Source organism: Pipistrellus hanaki (genome assembly GCF_964339955.1).
Source record: "Pipistrellus hanaki genome assembly, chromosome: 2".
NCBI lineage: Eukaryota > Metazoa > Chordata > Mammalia > Chiroptera > Vespertilionidae > Pipistrellus > Pipistrellus hanaki.
The window spans coordinates 120,061,966-120,082,478 of NC_140504.1; the positions used below are offsets into that span (position 1 = coordinate 120,061,966).

Genomic DNA, 20,513 nt, shown 5'->3' on the forward strand with positions numbered 1-20,513 from the left:
CAACCTCAGCTGCTGCTGATGGGAGGCAGGTGGAACATGGGTTCCAGCAAGTGGAGTGTCATTAGGCAACTGGTGGGAGGCCAGGCAAGCAGGGGGCCTCAGAGAAGTCCAGAGAGGTGGCAGATGGAGCACAGCTACAAGCTGCAGTAGTCAGAAATGCAGGCAGGCAGGCCATGTTAGCAGCCTCTGTCAGTGGGTAACAGTAGCCTACTCGTGTACTGGGTCTGGGTCAGATTTAAGGCTCCTTATCTTTGTAGAGTCCACGAGAGCAAAATTGCATCCCAGGCCTAAAATGACTGAGCAGAATGCCATCTAGATTTATTGAAGTTCCACATGAAAAAGGGTGAGGATAACTGAGAAATGATAACTTGGGTGGAGGGCCTAGAAAAGGTCTGTACAATGTAGGCATAAGCTACGTTGTTGTTTTCTTGTCAGCTTCCTTAGCTCAATGTTAGCATGCAAGAATGAAAGCCAAGCAAAAGTTGCTCAGTGGTTGAGTGTCAACCCATGAACCATGAGGTCACTAGTCCTTGTCGGAGCATATGCCTGGGTTGTGGGCTCGATCCCCAGTAGGGGGCATGAAGGAAGCAGCCGATTGATGATGTTTCTCCTATCAATGTTTTTCTCTCTCTAGCCCTCTGCTTTCCTCTCTAAAATCAATAAGAACATATTCTTAAAAAGTCAAGCAAAATTTTAGAATGAAGAGCATCTCCTTTTAATAGAATGTATTCCTGAGGCCAAGTAATTCAGCTTCCAGAGAGTCCTAATGAAGTGCATTCACAGCAGGGTCAGAGGAAAGAGCCCTGATGAGGGGGATGAACGAGGGAAGTGGCCTCCTTGGATTTGGTGCTGAGCACAGGCTGGTATGTGCTTGGTGAGAGGGTTGTAAGGCTGTAAAGCCACTGTATTCTGGACTCTGATGTATGCATAGGCTAGTGAGACCTGCAATGTTCAACACACACACACACACACACACACACACACACACACAAGTGCACGTGCAATTGCATACTTATAGTTTTATTTCTGTCGTCTTGATGATACCATTCATGATGTGTGTATCCTGATTTATTTCCTTTTAGTTATGGTGTATGCATTTTTCTACATATAAAATCACTTTTTCTATTTCTCAAGGCACTTTTTTTCAGTTTTATTCAGGAATAATTGGCATACACCTCTGTATAAGTTTAAGGCAGACAGCATGATGGTTTGATTTGCATATATTGTGAAATGATTACCACACTGTGTTCAGCTAATATCCATCTAAGATTTGACAAACAAAATTGAAATCTCTAATGGAGTAAATAAAATTAATTTTCTCTTCAAAGTCAAAACCACAATTCTTACATTCTATTGTGCTTTTTTTTGTGACTATTTCTTAAATTAGATATTAGATCTTGTGTTTGTATCTGATTTCATAGTTTACCCAGTTTAATACACTAGAATAACTCTATTAATTTATTTCCTGAAAAGATCTACTTTTTAAAAGTAGAAAGTCTACAATGCTTTAGGGTTCATTTAAAAATTAACTCTAAGAATTCTGTATTTTTAAAAAATTACATTACTGGCAAATTAATTGTAGATTTCAGGTATCTAAATAGTGACATTTTTAATAAGGCTAAACTGTTCCTGAGTGAAACCTGTACGTAGTCAGGGTAGGCTGACTTCCAAGACACATCTGTGAGGGTGGAGATTATTTTTCTTTTAATTTGAGGTCACTTTGTCTGGCTGGTCCTATCCCCATAGCCCAGTCATGGTTTCACTCACAGTGACCTAACGCATAGAGTAGGGATCTGGCACAGGGGGAGCAGAGGCGGGCAAACCTCAGGGAGCTGAGGCTTCCCTGAGCTGGTTAAATGTGCCATGCTCTCTAAGTGCTACCTGCAGTGGAACCTGCCAGAAAGTCCTGCTCTTCCCCCGGCAAATTCTCAGTTATTCTGAGCTCCTGGAGGAGGCAGAGAGTTCCCCACTTCTCTCTCTTATTCCTGCCCGTGTGTGTGTGTGTGTGTGTGTGCGCATGTGAAAGCATGTATGATGATATGTATAAATATGGATGTCACTCTGTGTGACTAAATGCTACTGTGTGTTTAAGCATGTGTTACAGTGAGTGTGTAGGGGCATGTGAATGTCAACTTGTATGGTTGTTTGTAGGTGTGTATGAATATGTGTATGAATGTATGAATTGTGTGACTGTGTGAATGTGTATGTTAGCATATATGAAGGGATGTGTGTGCATGTGTATGAGACTGTGTGAATGTCAATGTGTATGAATGATTGTGAATTGGTGTATATGAATGTGCATGTGTGTGTGTGTGTGTCTGTACCCTGGGAAGGGAGTTCTTTCATTATAACCTCAAGGCCTCAAATGTAGATCTTTGGTCTCCTCTTCAGATGAAGTTCAAGTCGCAGCGAGACATGGCCAGCCTTGAACCACGATACCATCCACTTCTAGCACATGTCCCACAGTGGACATCATCGAAGAAGCCCTATGAGTCAGTACTTTAGAGAGTAAATTCTACAATTTCTGTGGTGGCACAATAATCATAAAGAATCAATTTATTTGCAGTTAAAATATTTATTAATATAAACATTAAAAAGCCCCCATTTTAAACCCCATTGGCACTTCTCAGCTCTCTCCTCCGAGGGCGTCTCGGTGGCACGGTGGGCGGGTGCGGTTGCCATGGGGGTTCCATCGCCAGCTGCAGGCGGCTGTGTGTCAGGTGGGCTGCGGGGCTCCCTCAGGTGTGAGCGTCCCGGGGGCTGCCTGCTGTGCGCCTCTCTGCACCTGCACACAATGGCGACCTCCACGCAGCTGCCCTGCTTCTCTAAACAGGCCTGTGGGGTAGACAGGAGGGAACCAAGGCTTGCCCAGGGTTTCTCAATGGACCTCACACCCCTGGCTCTTCTCATCACTGTGTGTCCAGAGGCCTCCTGGAAGCGGGGATTCAGGTGGCCTGAGCACGTCCCACCAAGGTTCTGTTTTAAGGTCTGGCCTTTTCCTTTCTCTTTTTTGGATCGTTTTATCACAGTGAAATTTACCATGTTCACTGTTTTTCAGTACACAGTGCAGTGGCATTAAGCACATTCATACTGTTGTGTGGTCCACACCACCATGATGTCCATGACTTTTCCCATCTTCTCCAACAAAACTCTGTCCCAATAAACAACAACTCTGCATCCCCACCCTCACCCCACCCCCACCAGCACCAACACAGGTACCTTTATCTTTCCTTCCATCTGTGACTCCGTTGGCGTTAGGGACCTCATAAGAGTGGAATCACACAGTAGTTGTCCTGTTTAGACTGGCTTTTGCACTGAACATGTCATCAAGGTCTATCCAAGTTATAGATTCTGTCACAATATTCTTCTTGTGTTTTTAATCCAATCTTTTGGGTTGACATTGGTTAATAAAGTCATGTGGACTTCAGGTGTACAATTCTATAACACATCATCTGCATGTTGTATTGTGTGCCCAATACCCCAAGTCAAGTCTTCTTCCATGATCATTTGACACCCTTTACCCTCTTCCACCTCCCCCACCCCTTTTCCCTCTGGTGATCACTATAGTGATGTCTTTGTCTCTGAGTTGTTGTTTTTCTTTGCTTAATCTCTTCACCTTTTTCACCCAGTCCCACAGCCCCTTTCTCATCTGACAAATGCCAGTGCGTTCTCTTTCTATGAGTCTGTTTCTATTTTCTTTGTTAATTTATTTTGTTCATTAGATTCCACATATAAGTGAAATCATATGCCATTACTCTTTCTCTGACTGGCTTATTACACTTACCATAAGACTCTCCAGGACCATCCACCCTGTCACAAATAGAAAGATTCCCTTCCTTTTCACAGCCAAACAGTATTCCATAGTGTCAATGTACCAAAGCATTTTTATCCAAACGTCTACTGATGGGCACATGGGCTGGTTCCAAATCTTGGTGTTGTAAATAACACTACAATGAGCATATCAATGCATATATTATTTCCAATCAATGTCTCTGATTTTTAGGGATACATTCCCAGAAGTGAAATTGCTGAAGCATAAGGAAGTTCCATTTTTAATTTTTGAGGTAACTTCTTACTACTTTCCAAAGTGGCTGCACAGAATGGATTTCCTAGAGTTCTGTGCCTCTCTGCACACTATGGTGACCCCCATAGAGTTTCACTGCTTTTCTTAACAGGCCTCTGGGGTAGCCAGGGGAAGCAAGGCTTGACAATGGTTCTTCAACAGACCTCACACCTCAGGCTCTTCTCATCACTGTGTGTCCAGAGGCCTCCTGGCAGTGGGGATTCAGGTGGCCTGAGCACCTCATACCATGGTTCTGATTTAAGATCTGCCTTCATTTCCTTTCTCTTTTTTTGGATCATTTTATCATGGTGACATTTTCCATTCTCACTGTTTTTCAATCCACAGTGCAGTGGTGTTAAGGACATTGATACTGTTGTGTGAACCACACCACCGTCATCTCCATCATATTTCCTACCTTCTCCAACATAAACAACAACTCTGCATCTCACCCCCCACCCCCAAATCCCATCACCACCATCACCACTGGTACCTTCATCTTACCTTCCATCTCTGACTCAAATGGCTCTAAGGACCTCATGTAATTGGAATCACAAATAGTTGTCTTCTTTTGCCTGGCTTTTGCACTAAACATGTCAAGGTCGATCCACGTTATTTCACTTACCATAAGGCTCTCCAGGTCCATCCAGGCTGTCACAAATAGTCAGATTCCCTTCCTTTTCACAGCCAACTAGGATTCCATGGGGTTCATGTACCAAAGCATTTTTATCCACTCACCTGCTGATGGCACATGGGCTGCTTCCAAATCTTGGTATTGTAAATAACATTGCAATGAACATAGCAGTGCATATAGTCTTTCCAATCAATGTCTCTCATTCCTTGGGATACATTCCCAGAAGTGGAATTGCTGTGCTATATGGAAGTCCCATTTTTAATTTTTGAGGTAACTCCTTAATATTTCCACAGTGGTTGTACAAAATGCATTCCACATAGAGATGTGTGTCACTCTGCACAGGATGGTGACCCCCACACAGCTTCCATGCTTTTCTTAATGGGCTGGTGGGGTAGCCAGGGTGAACCAAGGCTTGCCCATGGTTCTACAATGGACCTCACACCTCAGGCTCTTCTCATCACTGTGTGTCCAGAGGCCTCCTGGCAGTGGAAATTCAGGTGGCCTGAGCACCTCCCAAAATGGCTCTGATTTAAGATCTGGCCTTCATTTCCTTTCTCTTTTTTTGGATCGTTTTATCATGGTGACATTTTCCATTCTCACTGTTTTTCAATCCACAGTGCAGTGGCGTTAAGGACATTCATACTGTTGTGCGAACTACACCACCATCATCTCCATCATGTTTCCCATCTTCTCCAACATAAACAACAACTCTGCATCTCACACACACACACACCCCTCCCCAAACCCCATCACCACCACCACCACTGGTACCTTCATCTTACCTTCCATCTCTGACTCCAATGGCTCTAAGGACCTCATGTAATTGGAATCACAAAAAGTTGTCTTCTTTTACCTGGCTTTTGCACTAAACATGTCAAGGTCGATCCACGTTATTTCACTTACCATAAGGCTCTCCAGGTCCATCCAGGCTGTCACAAATAGTCAGATTCCCTTCCTTTTCACAGCCAAGCAGTTTTCCATGATCTCAATGTACCGAAGCATTTTTATCCACTCACCTACTGATGGGCACATGGGATGCTCCCAGATCTTGGTATTGTACATAACACTGCAATGATCATAGCAGTGCATATATTCTTTCCAATCAATGTCACTGATTCCTTGGGATACATTCCCAGAAGTGGAATTGCTCAGCCATAAAGAAGTTTCATCTTTAACTTTTGAGGTAACTCCTTACTGCTTTCCATACTGGCTGCACAAAATGCATTCCCCACAGAGATGGGTGCCTCTCTGCACAGGATGGTGACCCTTCGAAGCTTCCCTGCTTCTCTTAATAGGTCGGTTGGGTAGCAAGAGGGAAGCAAGACTGGCCCAGGGTTTCTCAACGGACCTCACACCCTGGGCTCCTCTCATCACTGTGTGTCCAGAGGCCTGCTGGGAGCGGGAATTCAGGTGGCCTGAGCACCTCCGACCATGGTTCTGTTTGAAGACCTGGCCTTCATTTCCTTTTTCTTTTTTTGGATAGTTTTATCATGGTGACATTTTCCATTCTCACTCTTTTTCAATCCACAGTGCAGTGGTGTTCAGGACATTAATACTGTTGTGTGAACCAAACCACCATCATCTCCATCATGTTTCCCATCTTCTCCAATGGGAACTCTGCCCCATTAAAAAACCACTCTCGCTGAAACTGGTTTGGCTCAGTGGATAGAGCATCGGCCTGCGGACTGAAATTTCCCAGGTTCTATTCTGGTCAAGGGCATGTATCTTGGTTGCGGGCACATTCCTAGTTGGGGGAGTGCAAGAGGCAGCTGATCGATGATTCTCTCTCATCAATGTTTCTAACTCTCTATCCCTCTCTCTTCCTCTCTGTAAAAAATCAATAAAATCTTTAAGAAATAATAATAATAAATAAAAAATAAATAAAAAACAACTCTGCATCTCCCCCTCCTTCTCCTCCACCACCACCACCACCACCGGTACCTTCATCTTACCTTCCATCTGTGACTCCAATGGCTCTAAGGACCTCATGTGAGTAGAATCACAAATAGTTGTCTTCTTTTGACTGGCTTTTGCACTAAACATGTCAAGGTCCATCCACATTATTTCACTTAACATAAGGCTCTCCAGGTCCATCCACGCTGTCACAAATAGTAAGATTCCCTTCCTTTTCACAGCCAAGTAGTATTCCATAGGGGCAATGTACCAAAGCATTTTTATCTACTCACCTACTGATGGGCACATGGGATGCTCCCAGATCTTGGTATTGTAAACAACACTGCAATGAACATAGCAGTGCATATAGTCTTTCCAATCAATGTCTCTCATTCCTTGGGATACATTCCCAGAAGTGGAATTGCTGTACCATATGGAAGTTCCATTTTTAATTTTTGAGGCAACTCCTTAATGCTTTCCACAGTGGCTGCACAAAATGCATTCCCGTAGAGATGTGTGCCTCTCTGCACAGGATGGTGACCCCCACACAGCTTCCATGCTTTTCTTAATGGGCCAGTGGTGTAGCAAGGGGGAACCAAGACTTGTCCATGGTTCTGCAACAGATCTCACACCCCAGGCTTTTCTCATCACTGTGTGTCCAGAGGCCTCCTGGCAGCAGGAATTCAGGTGGCCTGAGCACCTCCCAAAATGGCTCTGATTTAAGATCTGGCCTTCATTTCCTTTCTCTTTTTTTGGATCATTTTATCACAGTGAAATATTCCATTCTCACTGTTTTTTAATCCACAGTGCACTGGCGTTAAGCACATTCATACTGTTGTGCAAACCACACCACCATCATCTCCATCATGTTTCCCATCTTCTCCAACCAAAACTCTGGCCCCATTAAAAAACAACTCTGCATCTCACCCCCAACCCCCTCATACCATCACCACCCCTACTGGTACCTTCATCTTACCTTCCATCTCTGACTCCAATGGCTCTAAGGACCTCATGTAATTGGAATCACAAATAGTTGTCTTCTTTTGACTGGCTTTTGCACTAAACATGTCAAGGTCGATCCACGTTATTTCACTTACCATAAGGCTCTCCAGGTCCATCCACGCTGTCACAAATAGTAAGATTCACTTCCTTTTCACAGCCAAGTAGTATTCCATGGGGTCAATGTACCAAAGCATTTTTATGTACTCACCTACTGATGGGCACATGGGCTGCTTCCAGATATTGTTATTATAAATAACACTGCAATGAACATAGCAGTGCATATATTCTTTCCAATCAATGTCTCTGATTCTTGGGATACAATTCCAGAATTAGAATCTCTGTGTTACATGGAAGTTACATTTTTAAATTTTGAAGTAACTCCTTACAATTTCCACAGTGGCTGCCAAAAATTTATTTCACACAGAGATGTGTTCCTCTTTGCACAGGATGGTGACCCCCACGCAGCTGCCCTGCTTCTCTTAACAGGCCAATGGGGTAGTCAGGGGAACCAAGGCTTGCCAGGGTTTCACAAGGGACCTCACACCCCAGGCTCTTCTCATCACTGTGTGTCCAGAGGCCTGCTGGGAGCGGGAATTCAGCTGGCCTGAGCACGTCCTATCATGGTTCTGCTTTAAGATCTGGCCTTCTTGCCAAAACCGGTTTGGCTCAGTGGATAGAGCGTTGGTCTGCGGACTGAATGGTCCCAGGTTTGATTCCAGTCAAGGGCATGTACATTTGTTGTGGGCACATCCCCAGTAGGGGGTGTGCAAGAGGCAGCTGGTCGATGTTACTCTCTCATCGATGTTTCTAGCTCTCTATCCCTCTTCCTTCCTCTCTGTGGAAAATCAATAAAATATATATTTTTTAAAAAATCTGGCCTTCCTTTCCTTTCTCTTTTTTGGATCATTTTATCCCAGTGAAATATACCAGTTTCACTATTTTGTCAATGCACTGTGCAGTGGGTGGCCCACACCACCATCATCTCCATCACTTTTCCCATCTTCTCCAACAAAATCTCTGTCCCAATAAACAACAACTCTGCATCTCACCCCCTTTCCTCCACCATCATCACCACTGGTACCTTCATCTTACCTTCCATCTCTGACTCTGATGGGGCTAGGGACCTCATGTGAGTGGAATCTCACAGTAGTTGTCTTCTTTTCACTGCCTTTTGCACTGAACATATCTTCAAGGTCCATCCATGATAGAGCTTCTGTCACAATATTCTTCCTGTGATTTAAATTGAATCTATTGGTTAATAAATTCATGTGGGATATGCTGCTTGTAAAGCTAACTGGATCCTGCTCTGATGTCATCTGAATCAGGCCACTGAGGCCTCCTGGGAGGGACTCTGGTGCCAGCCAATGTCAGATGCTTCCTGTGACTGGCCCTGGGCAACCTCTTGGGAGCTACAAAGCAATTCACAGTGTGTGGCTACCTCTGCCAGGCCTGAATGAGCACAAGAAGGTCCAAACCAAGGCTGGCTTTTCTTAGCACTGGGCCTAGGGGCCGTTCAACAAAGCTCCCAAGGCACCCCAAGATCTGCCTCCACCTGCTGGCTGCCTGTTAGGCTCAGTCACTGAAAGAGTCTCTGCAGGTACTCAGATTGCATGAGGCAGGTTCTCAGTGAGTACCCAAGTAGGGGCAAGTGGTGGTCACCAGATAGGTACTGGTTCAAACTCAATGTCAGTGCTGGGCCTGAGGCCACTCAGGAAATGTCCCACAGTATACCAGGTGGGTGTTCACACACCTTTGAGCAGTGTACAAAAGATCTAGACCTGGATTCCTGGATTTCACTGTTAAGAGTGGAATTTAAAAGTCACAACAGTTGCGTCCCAGTAGTTAAGATGTCTGGGATCCATAGTCTGAGATCAGCCGTGTGAGCTTAAGGGTTTTGCCGAGTGTCGGTGAGTTCTCTGAGGTCAGGAAGCTGCTTCTCATGGTGGGCGATTCTTGGGTCCCCTGGAATGTGGTTGGGGAGGGAGAGCATGACAGGGTCATGCAGCTGTGATCCTATTACTGTGTCATAAAAAGTATAGTCTCTTCATGCGTGGCTGAGCTAGCAGATGCTTCCCTCCATTTCCATCCTAAGAGAACGGCAGTTCTGTTCAGACAGCCACCCAGATGCATGTTCCCTAGCTTCCTGGCCAACACTGCGCCAGCCCTCTGTCCTCAAGACTGGGTGGGCCAGGCTGGCAGGAGTGCAGGGAAGAGCAGGTAAAAGTCACTTGTCCCTTGGGAGGGCTGAAAATGCTATTAGAACCATTAAGGCTTAAAAATATGTTTTCTCTGTGTCTGCTCCCACACCTGAACTAAGCAGCCAAAGTGATGCTTAGCTTGCTCTCAGGAAGCACAGTTCTGCCTTGCCCCAGTGCCAGCTGTGGTCAGAACACTGACAGAGGCGACTGGAGGAAGAAGACAGGCATTCCTCTCCCAGCAGTGTAACACCGTCACATACATGATTCTGTCTGCACAGCTGACTACTGCTGGAGCCCGTCAGACTTTTAGACATGATCTGATTTATATTTTTTAAAGATCACTTTCTGCCGAAACCAGTTTGGCTCAGTGGTGGAGCGTTGGTCTGCGGACTGAAAGGTCCCGGGTTCTATTCCGGTCAAGGGCATGTATATTGGTTGCGGGCACATCCCCGGTAGGGGGTGTGCAGGAGGCAGCTGGTCAATGTTTCTCTCTCATCGACATTTCTAGCTCTCTCTCCCTTCCTCTCTGTAACAAATCAATAAAATATAATTTTTAAAAATTACTTTCTGATTTGTAATTTTATGTTTATTATTTTAAAATCTCATTTTTAATAATTAATTTTTTCTAACTAGAGTTGGCATTCAATATTTCAAGTTTACAGCATAGACATATATAGAACTTGCAAAGTGATCCCCTGGAATAGTCTAGTATGGGGTTTCTTTTAAAGGTGTATTAATCCTATTTATGAGAGCTCCACCCTCATGTTCCAATCACCCTCAAAGGCCCCCACCTTTTGCCGAAACTGGTTTGGCTCTGTGGATAGAGCGTCGGCCTGCAAACTGAAGTGTCCTGGGTTCGATTCCCGTCAAGGACATGTACCTTGGTTGCGGGCACATCAAGGAGGGGGTGTTCAGGAGGCATCTGATGGATGATTCTCTCTCATCCATGTTTCTAACTGTCTCTCTCCCTTCCTCTCTCTGTAAAAAATCAATAATATATATATATACTATATATTTTTTTTAAAAGGCCCCCACCTATTTTTAATTGAATTTATTGGGCTGACATTAGTTAATAAAATTATATAGATTTCAGATATACAGTTATGTAAAACATTATCTGTATGCTAGAGGCCTGGTGCAAGAAATTCATGCATGGGGGTAGTGTCCCTCAGCCCAGCCTGCACACTCTCCAATCTGAGACTCCTCCAGGGACGTCCCACTGCCCGTTTAGGCCCAATCCCTCTCACAATCCAGGACTGCTGGCTCCCGACTGCTCACCTGCCTGCCTTCCTGATTGCCCCTAACCGCTTCTGCCTGCCAGCCTAATCACTCCCTAACCACTCCCAGGCCAGCCTAATTGATGTCTAACTGCTCCCCTGCCAGTCTGTTTGCTCCCACCTTCCCTCCTCTGCTGGCCGAGTCACCCCTAACTGCCCTCCCCTACAGACCTGGTCCCTCTCAACTTCCCTCCCTTGCAGGCCTGGTCCCTCCCAACTGTCCTCCCCTGCTGGCCATCTTGTGGTGGCCATCTTGTGTCCACATGGGGGCAGGATCTTTGACCACGTACGGGCATCCATCTTGTGTCTTGGAGTGATGGTCATATTACTCTTTTAATAGATAGGATAGAGGCCTGCTGCATGGGTGGAGACCAGCTGGTTTGCCCTGAAGGGTGTCCTGGATCAGGATGGGAATTCCCTTAGGGAGTGGGGTGGCTTGGGGGAGGGGCCTGTGGTGGTTTGCAGGCCGGCCATGCTCCCCAGTGACCCAAGCAGAGGCCCTGATATCTGGAATTTATTTATTTTCTACTGATGAAACTTTATAGCCTGGAATGAAGGCCTGACCCAGCCAGGGCTGCAGAAACATGGCTTCCTCCATCACCCTAGCCTCCTGCTCTTTCAGCTCCTTGGCTGCCACCATTTCTCTTGGAATTTATTTACCTTCTATAATTGAAACTTTGTACCCTTGAGTGGAGGCCTGGGCCCACCAGGAGTGTGTGGAAAGCTTGGCTTCCTCCATTGCCAGGAAATCCAAGCCTCCCTCCTGTTCTCTGTGGCTGCATCCATCTTGGTTGGGGTTCATTTGCATACTCACTCTGATTGGTTGGTGGGTGTGGCTTTTGGATGTGGCTGGTGGGCATGGCTGGTGGGTGTAGCAGCGTCGTGGTTAATTTGCATATTACTCCTTTATTAGGTAGGATTGTATTGTGTGTTCACCACCCCAAGGTAAGTCTCCTTCCATCACAATCTATCCCCCTTTGCCATCTCCTACTTTCCCCCACCCCCATCCCCTGTGGAGATCACTTTGAGATTTGACATTTGAAATGACATTTGAGATGTGCCTTGAGAGCACAGGTAGGATTTAGATAGTTGAAGAGGGTGAGAATGTGCTTCAGATACAGAGAGTGAGCACGTGGCCTGGAGGCAGAAGAGATGAAGACCGGAAAGACCAGAGCACATGCCCCTCAGATGCCTGTCAGTGAGGGGACCTGAGAGGGAAACAGAAGACCCTCCATGGAGGGGACAAGGCTGAGGAGAGAAGGAACCAACCATAGAGTGGTCTGAACAAGGGAAATAGTGGGCCCTCCATCGGAAGGCAGGAAGAACAGGGGACCATGGGAAGGGGCAGGGCTGGGGGAACAGGAAAACCTTCTTGGGTGGAAAGGGGACCCTCCTTGGAGGGGGCAGTGTCCCATGTCATCCCTCCCTCCTCTCCTATCCTCCCTGCTCTGCCCCCTCTATGGAGGGTCCCTCCCCCCTGCCCTGTACCCTCCATGGAGGGTCTCTCCCCCCTGCCCTGTACCCTCCATTGGACAGTCCCCTACCCCCTGACCTATACCCTCCATGGAGAGTCCCCTGTCCCCCCTGCTCTGAACCCTCAATGGAGGGTCTTCTGTTTCCCTGCCCTGTCCCTCACTCACCGGCCTCTGAGAGGTGTGTGCTCAGGTCTCCTGTGTTCATCTTTCCTGCCTTCAGGCCATGTTCCCACTCTCTGTACCTGAAGCACATCTCACCCTCTTCAGCTGTCTGGATCCTACCCCCTCAAATATTATTTCAAATGCCAAATCACAAAATGACCTTTAGAATTATAAACTTGATCATGTCATTCCCCACACAAGGGCCCTTTACTCACCCGTCCTCTCCTGCACCCAGCCAGCCTGGTTCTCCCTGCCCCAGGGGCACTTGCTGCCCCTTTGGTGGTGGCTTCCCCTTTCTCCATGTGGCCAGCTCTGTCTCAATAGCCGAGTCTGAGTTTAAATATGACAAGATCTTGGGGAGCTCTTCCTGAGCCTGCAGGGGAGTCACCCTGCAGTGGCTCCAGCCCAGCCTGGTGGGGTATCATGTGGCAACAGGTCACAGAACTAAGACAGGTCACAATGGTAAGGTAGGTTACAGAAGTAACCTGGCAACTGTCCTGGGTTAGGCAGGTGGTGAAGTTAACCAGGTGTTTCTTTGTTTTTAAATCAGTGATTGGACATTTATTGAGCACCAAATCCCAGACCCTGTACTGAACGTGCAGAAGTTGTGGCCCCACCCTAAGGTCCTGGCCCTCAGTGACCAGGTGTTCTTGAAAGTGGGAAGTGGGCAGGAGGGTGGGTCAGGGATGCCATGGGAGGGACTCCACATGCATTGCTGGCTTTGAGGCTAGAGAAAGGGATCACAGACCAAGGTTTTCTGGAGGCCCCTGGCAGCTGGCAGTGGCTTAGGCAGAGACATGGAACAGAATAGTCCCATAGGAGCAGACTCTGCCGGCACCCATGAGCAGGGGACGGGCTGGGTCTCCCAGCCCCTCTCAGCACCTGAAAGGTAACCTGTGAAGGCCCGCCCCCAAGACCCAGGTCCAGGGAGGGCCACAGGAGGAGCACATGTGTTCAATGAGTTTGGGACTGAAGGGCTCTTTTCTAATTTCATAGAATGTTATCTATATTCTAAAGCCCTGGTGCACAAAATTCATGCACGGGAGGGGGGTGTCCCTCAGCTCAGCCTGCACTCTCTCCAATCTGGGACCCTCTGACAGATGTCTGACTGCCTGGGATCAGGTCTAAACAGGCAGTCAGACATCCCTCTCACAATCCAGGACTGCTAACTCCCAACTACTCACCTGCCTGCCTTCCTGATTACCCCTAACCACTTCTGCCTGCCAGCCTGATCACCCCTTAACCACTCCCCTGCCAGCCTGATTGATGTCTAACTGCTCCCTGCCAGCCTGTTTGCCCCCAACTTCCCTCCTCTGCCAGCCTGGTCACCACTAACTGCCCTCCCCTGCAGGATTGATCACATCCAACTTCCCTCCCTTGCAGGCCTGGTCCCTCCCAACTGCCCTCCCCTGTGGCCACCTTGTAGTGGCCATCTTGTGTCCACATGGGGGAAGACATCTTTGACCACATGGGGGTAGCCATCTTGTGTGTTGAAGTGATGATCAATCTGTATATTACTCTTTTATTAGATAGGATAGAGTAATAAATCAATTACTCTTTTATTAGATAGGATAGAGGCCTGGTGCAGGGGTGGGGGCTGGCTGGTTTGCCCTAAAGGGTGTCCTGGATCAGGGTGGAGGTTTCCTTGGGCATGGGGCAGCCTCTGCGAGGGGCCTGTGGCGATTTGCAGGCTGGCCATGCCCCGGGCAACCAAGTGGAGGCCCTGGTATCTGGGATTTGTTTTCCTCTACAATTGAAACTTTGTATCCTGGAGTAGAGCCAGGCCTTCTGATCGCTCTGTGGCTGGTGCCATTTTTGTTGGGATTTATGTATCTTCTATAATTGAAACTTTGTAGTCTTAAGCAGAGGCCTGGGCTGGCCAGGGTGTGCAGAAAGCTTGGCTTCCTCCATTGCCGGGGTCAATCCTAGCCTCCTGCTCTTTCCAGCTCTGTGGCTGCTGCCATTTCTGTTCGGATTCATGTGTTTCTATCATTGACACTTTGTAGCCTTGAGTGGAGGCCTAGGCCTGCAAGGGCGGGTGGAAAGCTTGGCTTCCTGTATTGCTGGGGAAACCCAAGCCTCCCTTCTGCTCTCTATGGCTGCAGCCATCTTGGTTGGGTTTATTTGCATATTTGCTCCTGATTGGCTGGTGGGTGTGGCTTGTGGGTTTAGCAGAGGTATGGTCAATTTGCATATTACTCTTTTGTTAGATAGGGTGGGTCCTGGTACATGAATTCGTGCATGGGTGGGATCTGGCCATCCTGGCCAGCGGGAGGGGATATGGACAGTTGGCCGGCCTGCCTGCTGGTCGAACTCCTGGTCGAGGGGACAATTTGCATATTAGCCTTTTATTATGTAGGATATACACTGAGTGGCCAGATTATTATGCATTCAGAGATAATAATAATCTGGCCACTCAGTGTATGTGTGTGTGTGTAAGTATATATATATTTGTATTGGCCTTAGATTCCTCATCTGTAAAATAAAGAGTTGTGTTATGTTGATTTTTTAAGATACCTGCCAAATCTTTGGGTCTATGTCCAATCAAAATCCATCACATCTATGCTACTGTGGCCATTTATTTATCCAGGAAATTATAGGAAGTTAGATGGGGCTAGGAAGGGGCAGGGAGATTATTGCATTGTACACCAGATTTTTTCTTAACTGGGACAGCTGCTTCAATTGCCACATGGGGACCAGACAGGTAGGCTAGCTGGGTGACTGCAGGAATGAGATGGGAGCACACCCACTGCTTCTTTAGTTGGGCTGGTTACTGACCCAGGAGCATTCTTAACCCCTGCACCAATCTGCAGCCCTCCTCCACACCTGCTCAGCGCTCCGGGGGACTTGGCACGGGAGCTTTGAGAACCCCTCTGTAATGTGACCAGACCTGCTGGGCTTCTCTTCCTGGCTCCCCTGAATCTCACTGACCAATACTTCCAGGAATTTTCCTGCAGTCCAGTAGCCTTTGTTCTTTCTTAAGAGTACGGAAATGGGAGAGGGCTTTGGCTGGGAAGTAGAATCCTCCGAGGTCTCTGAAATGTCCTCAGATCTCAAGATGTCAGGCTTATAAAGAGACCCAGTGGGTAGCCACTCATATTATAGATGATACTGCGTCAACAACACGGGTTATCTGAAGCTCTTTGTGAAATGGGAACCAACTTTTGCTCTCTGGGAACAATGACTATCACCTTCCTCTCTGGCAGGCGAACTGAGGTGTGCTTATTTCATTGATGTCATCCACACCCACCCTTTAATGCTTCCAGTCACTCCTAGGTTCCTTCTGCCCTCACCCCAAGTCCGCAACAGTGCAATCCTGATTTCCCTCTTCCGATAGCCTGCGCATGCATGTATATATGCTATGTAACACCGTCAGAAACCATCTGATTTAACCCAGCGCGCTCCTACCTCTCCACCCGGACGTCTTGGCTGCTGATAATAGATGTGTTGCAAGTGCCTTTTTCCTTATCTGTGTCTGTGTGTGTGCTCAGAGGCAGAGATAACACTAAAAGGAAAAAAGAAAAAGAAAAAAAAAAAGGAGGCGGGGAAACGGGGCGGTGGGGGGGGGGGGGGGGTGGTGGTGGTGAGAATAGGGACAGAAGCCGGAGCCCTAGTCCTCCTCCACGCTGTGGTTTCCAACTCCTGCCAGCGGCGTGCAGGCTGACCCGAAAGAGGAGAACCGCTCCTTCTAACACGCGAGGGGAGAGTGCGAGGAGAGAAGGGAGAGGAGATCAGAACGGAGCGGAGGAGAGGGGGTGGGGTGAAGCCAGAGAAGCCCAGCCCCGGGGCAAAGGACCCGTCATTCCTTTCCACCGCGTAATTTGCCGATCCGCCACTTGGGTTTTGTACGCCAACGAGGAGGGTTTCCCGCTGGCCCCGCCGGCCCGGCACCCACTCTGCCCCGCGCTCTGCCTGCGAGCGGCCGGCTCCCCGCGCAGGACCGGCGCCCGGAGCCCAGGACCGGCGCCCGGAGCCCAGGACCGGCGCCCGGAGCCCAGGACCGGCGCCCGGAGCCCAGGATCGGCGCCCGGAGCCCAGGACCGGCGCCCGGAGCCCGGAGCCCGGAGCCCGGAGCTCGGAGCCCAGGACCGGAGCACCGGAGCCCGGGAGCCCAGCAGCCAGCAGCCCAGGGCGGCTGGAGGAGCATGCCCTCGCCCGCCACCGCCGGAGGCCGGCGCGACACTGGAGCGGAGAGTAAATGAGGAGGGAAGGAAGCCTGTCTGAGAAGCTGTCGAAATTCAAGACTCGTAAAGGAAGGCCACGGAGCCTCTTCACGCCTGTGTTTTCAGGGACTGGTCGTTTCTCAGCCCCTGGAGAGAGACTCCTGCTCCAACGAAGTGAAAATAATGAACTTTTGGAGGTATTACCTTTTTGCTTTCACTGCGCTCAGTGTGGTTATCTTTGTGATACGTTACAACAGCCGTCTGAGCCTGCCCAGGAGGAGGCTGAATGCTACCAGCGAAAGGTACTCCGCAGTCAGTGCCTGTGAGGACGCCCCAGAAGACAAGCACGCGGGCCTCTGGGAGAGGACGGTGCCGTCCCCTCTGGGAAGCGTCCCTTGCAAGGACTACCTGACCCAGAGCCACTACATCACCAGCCCCCTGTCGGCAGAAGAGGTGGCCTTCCCTCTGGCCTATGTCATGGTCATCCACAAAGACTTCGGTACCTTTGAGAGGCTCTTCAGGGCTATCTACATGCCCCAAAACGTCTACTGCGTCCATGTGGATGAGAAGGCCCCAGCGGAGTTTAAGAAATCTGCGAGGCAGTTACTGAGCTGCTTCCCAAATGCCTTCATTGCTTCCAAGACCGAGTCTGTCGTCTACGCGGGAATGTCCAGGCTGCAGGCGGACCTGAACTGCCTGAGGGACCTGGTGGCCTCCGCGGTCCCGTGGAAGTACGCCATCAACACCTGCGGGCAAGACTTCCCCCTGAAAACCAACAAGGAAATAGTTCAGCATCTGAAAGGATTCAAAGGGAAAAACATCACCCCGGGTGTGCTGCCCCCGGCGCATGCCATCGGAAGGACTAAGTACGTCCACCACGAGCACATAGGCAAAGATGGCTCTTTTGTGATGAAAACGAATGTTCTGAAGACCTCACCTCCACATCAGATGACCATTTACTTCGGCACTGCCTATGTGGCCCTTACCAGAGAGTTTGTCAACTTCCTCTTCCGTGACAAAAGGGCCATTGATCTACTACACTGGTCAAAGGACACCTACAGTCCTGACGAACATTTCTGGGTGACGCTTAATAGGATTCCAAGTAGGTACCCATTTGCATTACCGTTTGTTCTTATTCATAGGTTGAGTTTGCTGCCATTCAACTCCTCTAGAGAACTGACTCATTTGAAATTATTTGGGGGTGGGGGGGAAATGTGTAGAAAGCTATCATCTAGTTGGTTTTTAATGACATGTTAGTGCCAGCTCTGTTGTTTTACAACCAAGTGCAATGTAGGGATCTGAGAAATATGCTGAGCTACAGGGCCTCTGGCAAACCACCTTTGACAATATATCCCACAGTTGCCAACGTTCAGCTCAGGCTTTTGAAGGGATGCTTTTCGTGGTCCTCCATAAGCACAGCTCTAGCATCAGGAGATTGGTATTTTTCATAAGCATTCTAGAACTTATGAGTTGAAATAGGATGTTATACAGTATTACATTGATGCTCAAAGTCATCGCTCCAAGTTCATGGGGTTGTTTTCAGAATCTTTGGATTCTGTTTGGATAGTTCACAAATTATCATTCCAGCTTAAATGTCTCTAGTCTAAGACCTGGACAAATACCCTGGTCTCAACTGATTTGGTTTAATAAGTCTAGTCTGGTATTATTATATTGCCTAGAAAAGTGGTGAACCATGAGATGAAACATACAGAGAGATCCTAGCTGGAGTCAATCAAAGGTAAATTCCTAATTCTTACATCACAGATTTTTATTGTAAATTCCAGTTTTCAGCTTCTTGTGTTTATATGCTGTGAAGTCAATTCTGTTGTGTTTGATCATTTGGAAAGGGTCCAACGTATGCTAGGCAACTGGAGGCAAAAAAAAAAAAAACTCAACCAGCACCAAACTCCTTCTGGGACTGGATTTCTTTTCACAATTCTGCTTCCCATTTGTTTTCTGGAATTACCTGTGTGACGTGCGTTCCTTTTCCCGGTGATGTCCCAACAGAGTGGTTTCCACCATTGTGCCAGCATGGCAGTGGTGCCAGCCAGCCTGTGAGGGTGGCCCTACACCTGTCATGCTTGGACTAACCTCCTGCTCTTACATGTGCTGTTGTTATTGTTGAGGCCTTGAGTGCTGTTTGAAACTATGCTCACCTCTGAAAGCACACTCAGTTATTACCCAGTATCTCGACATTCCTAAAAGCTAAGGAAGAGTGGTTGGGCATAGAAATCTGCTCAGAGAAAGAAGCAGGAAAAAGTCCAGCAAGGTGTCTAGGGACACAGACATACGCTATCCTCTGAGCAGTTTATTTTCAGAGATGCTAAGTTGTCAGATCAGGAAGACTGCGGGAGGGAGGGAGGGAACCAACATTTCCCATAGGGCAGTGAGTGTCCATCCATGGATCACTTATTAGTTATAACACATGAAAATATCATATATGTGGCATCTAATACTGTTTTCGTTGACACAGTTCGTGCCAGATATGTGATGTTCTGCATCATTTCTTTTAATGATAAGAAACAGTCATTGTTATGCTCATGTGCGGAAGAAGAAAAAGAGGCGTGGAGGGCCTGAGCACTGTGCTCATCACACTCAGCTGGTTTAAGCTCAGTGGGGAGCTGGTCCTGGGTTTGTGTGGCCTGAAGTTTAAACTGTTCCTCTTGCAGCGGGAAAAGGAGTGATTACTCTTTTCCTGTATATCTAAAGCGACGCCCCTGCGGAATCACAGAAAGGAGAGAGGAGAAGGGTGGGGAGAAATGAGGAGGGCAGCGGAAGGAAGCTCCACCTTACCACTTAAGCTGGAAATAAGGTTAGCGGTGTCTGTGTGGGTGAGTGTGTGTGTTGAGAGATAGCATGCTGAGGCTTAATGGGCCACTGTGCTAGCTTGAGTCATGCACGGGAGGGTTGTTCTTGCTGGAATTGATCACCACACCCTACACTGGCTTCTGTGCCAGCTTCCTGAGAGGAACAGGCTGTGAAGTGCATTGAGGATTTGTCTTCGCACAGTATAGAAAAGAAGTCTTCAAAAAATAATAGAATATTTTGACATTTATATTTCCAGCAGTCAACAAGTACTTATTTAGCCTTTCGTGGTACCAAACATAATCCTGTGTATTGGGGATACCTCTGTTAGCAGACAGACATGACTCATGGGATTTTAGTTTCAGGATTTGAATGGTTGAGCATTAAATTTAGTGCCTGTTTAGTATAATGGGCTAAATTCAGTGTGATTTTAGTATATTGGGATAAATTTTCTCCACTTCAACTCCTCAAAAAATGCTTCCCCCCCCCCCGGAATATCTCTCCTATCTCTCTCTCTCTCTCTCTCTCTCTCTCTCTCTCTCTATATATATATATATATATATATATAGAGAGAGAGAGAGAGAGAGAGAGAGAGAGAGAAGAGTGATATTCTTCTCTCATATATATATATATGTTTGTTTGTTTTTTAATTGTTGATTGTTTTAAGAGAGAGAGAGAGAATGGGAGGGGAAACCATCAGTTTGTTGTCCCACTTACTTATGCATTCATTAGTTGATTCCTGTATGTGTCCGTCCTGGCCTGGGATTGAACCTGAAACCTTGGTGTATCAGGATGATGCTTTAACCAGCTGAGCTATCTGGCCAGGGCTATCTGCCCCTATTTT

General features: G+C 47.6%; 1 protein-coding gene across 2 annotated transcripts in view; it reads left to right on the forward strand.

Moving 5' to 3' along the window:
* Positions 1 to 20,513, forward strand: part of LOC311616629 (N-acetyllactosaminide beta-1,6-N-acetylglucosaminyl-transferase) — an 81,728-nt gene that overhangs the window by 23,419 nt on the left and 37,796 nt on the right. Inside the window, exon 1 of one of the 2 annotated variants that reach the window (XM_084872243.1) lies at positions 16,288 to 17,966. The exons of the other annotated variant lie outside the window; for it this stretch is intronic. Within the exon in view, the coding sequence (XP_084728369.1) occupies positions 17,048 to 17,966 (919 nt within the window). The 5' untranslated portion in view covers positions 16,288 to 17,047. Of the gene's footprint in view, positions 1 to 16,287; positions 17,967 to 20,513 lie in introns of those variants that run through there. 2 annotated transcript variants of the gene reach the window in all.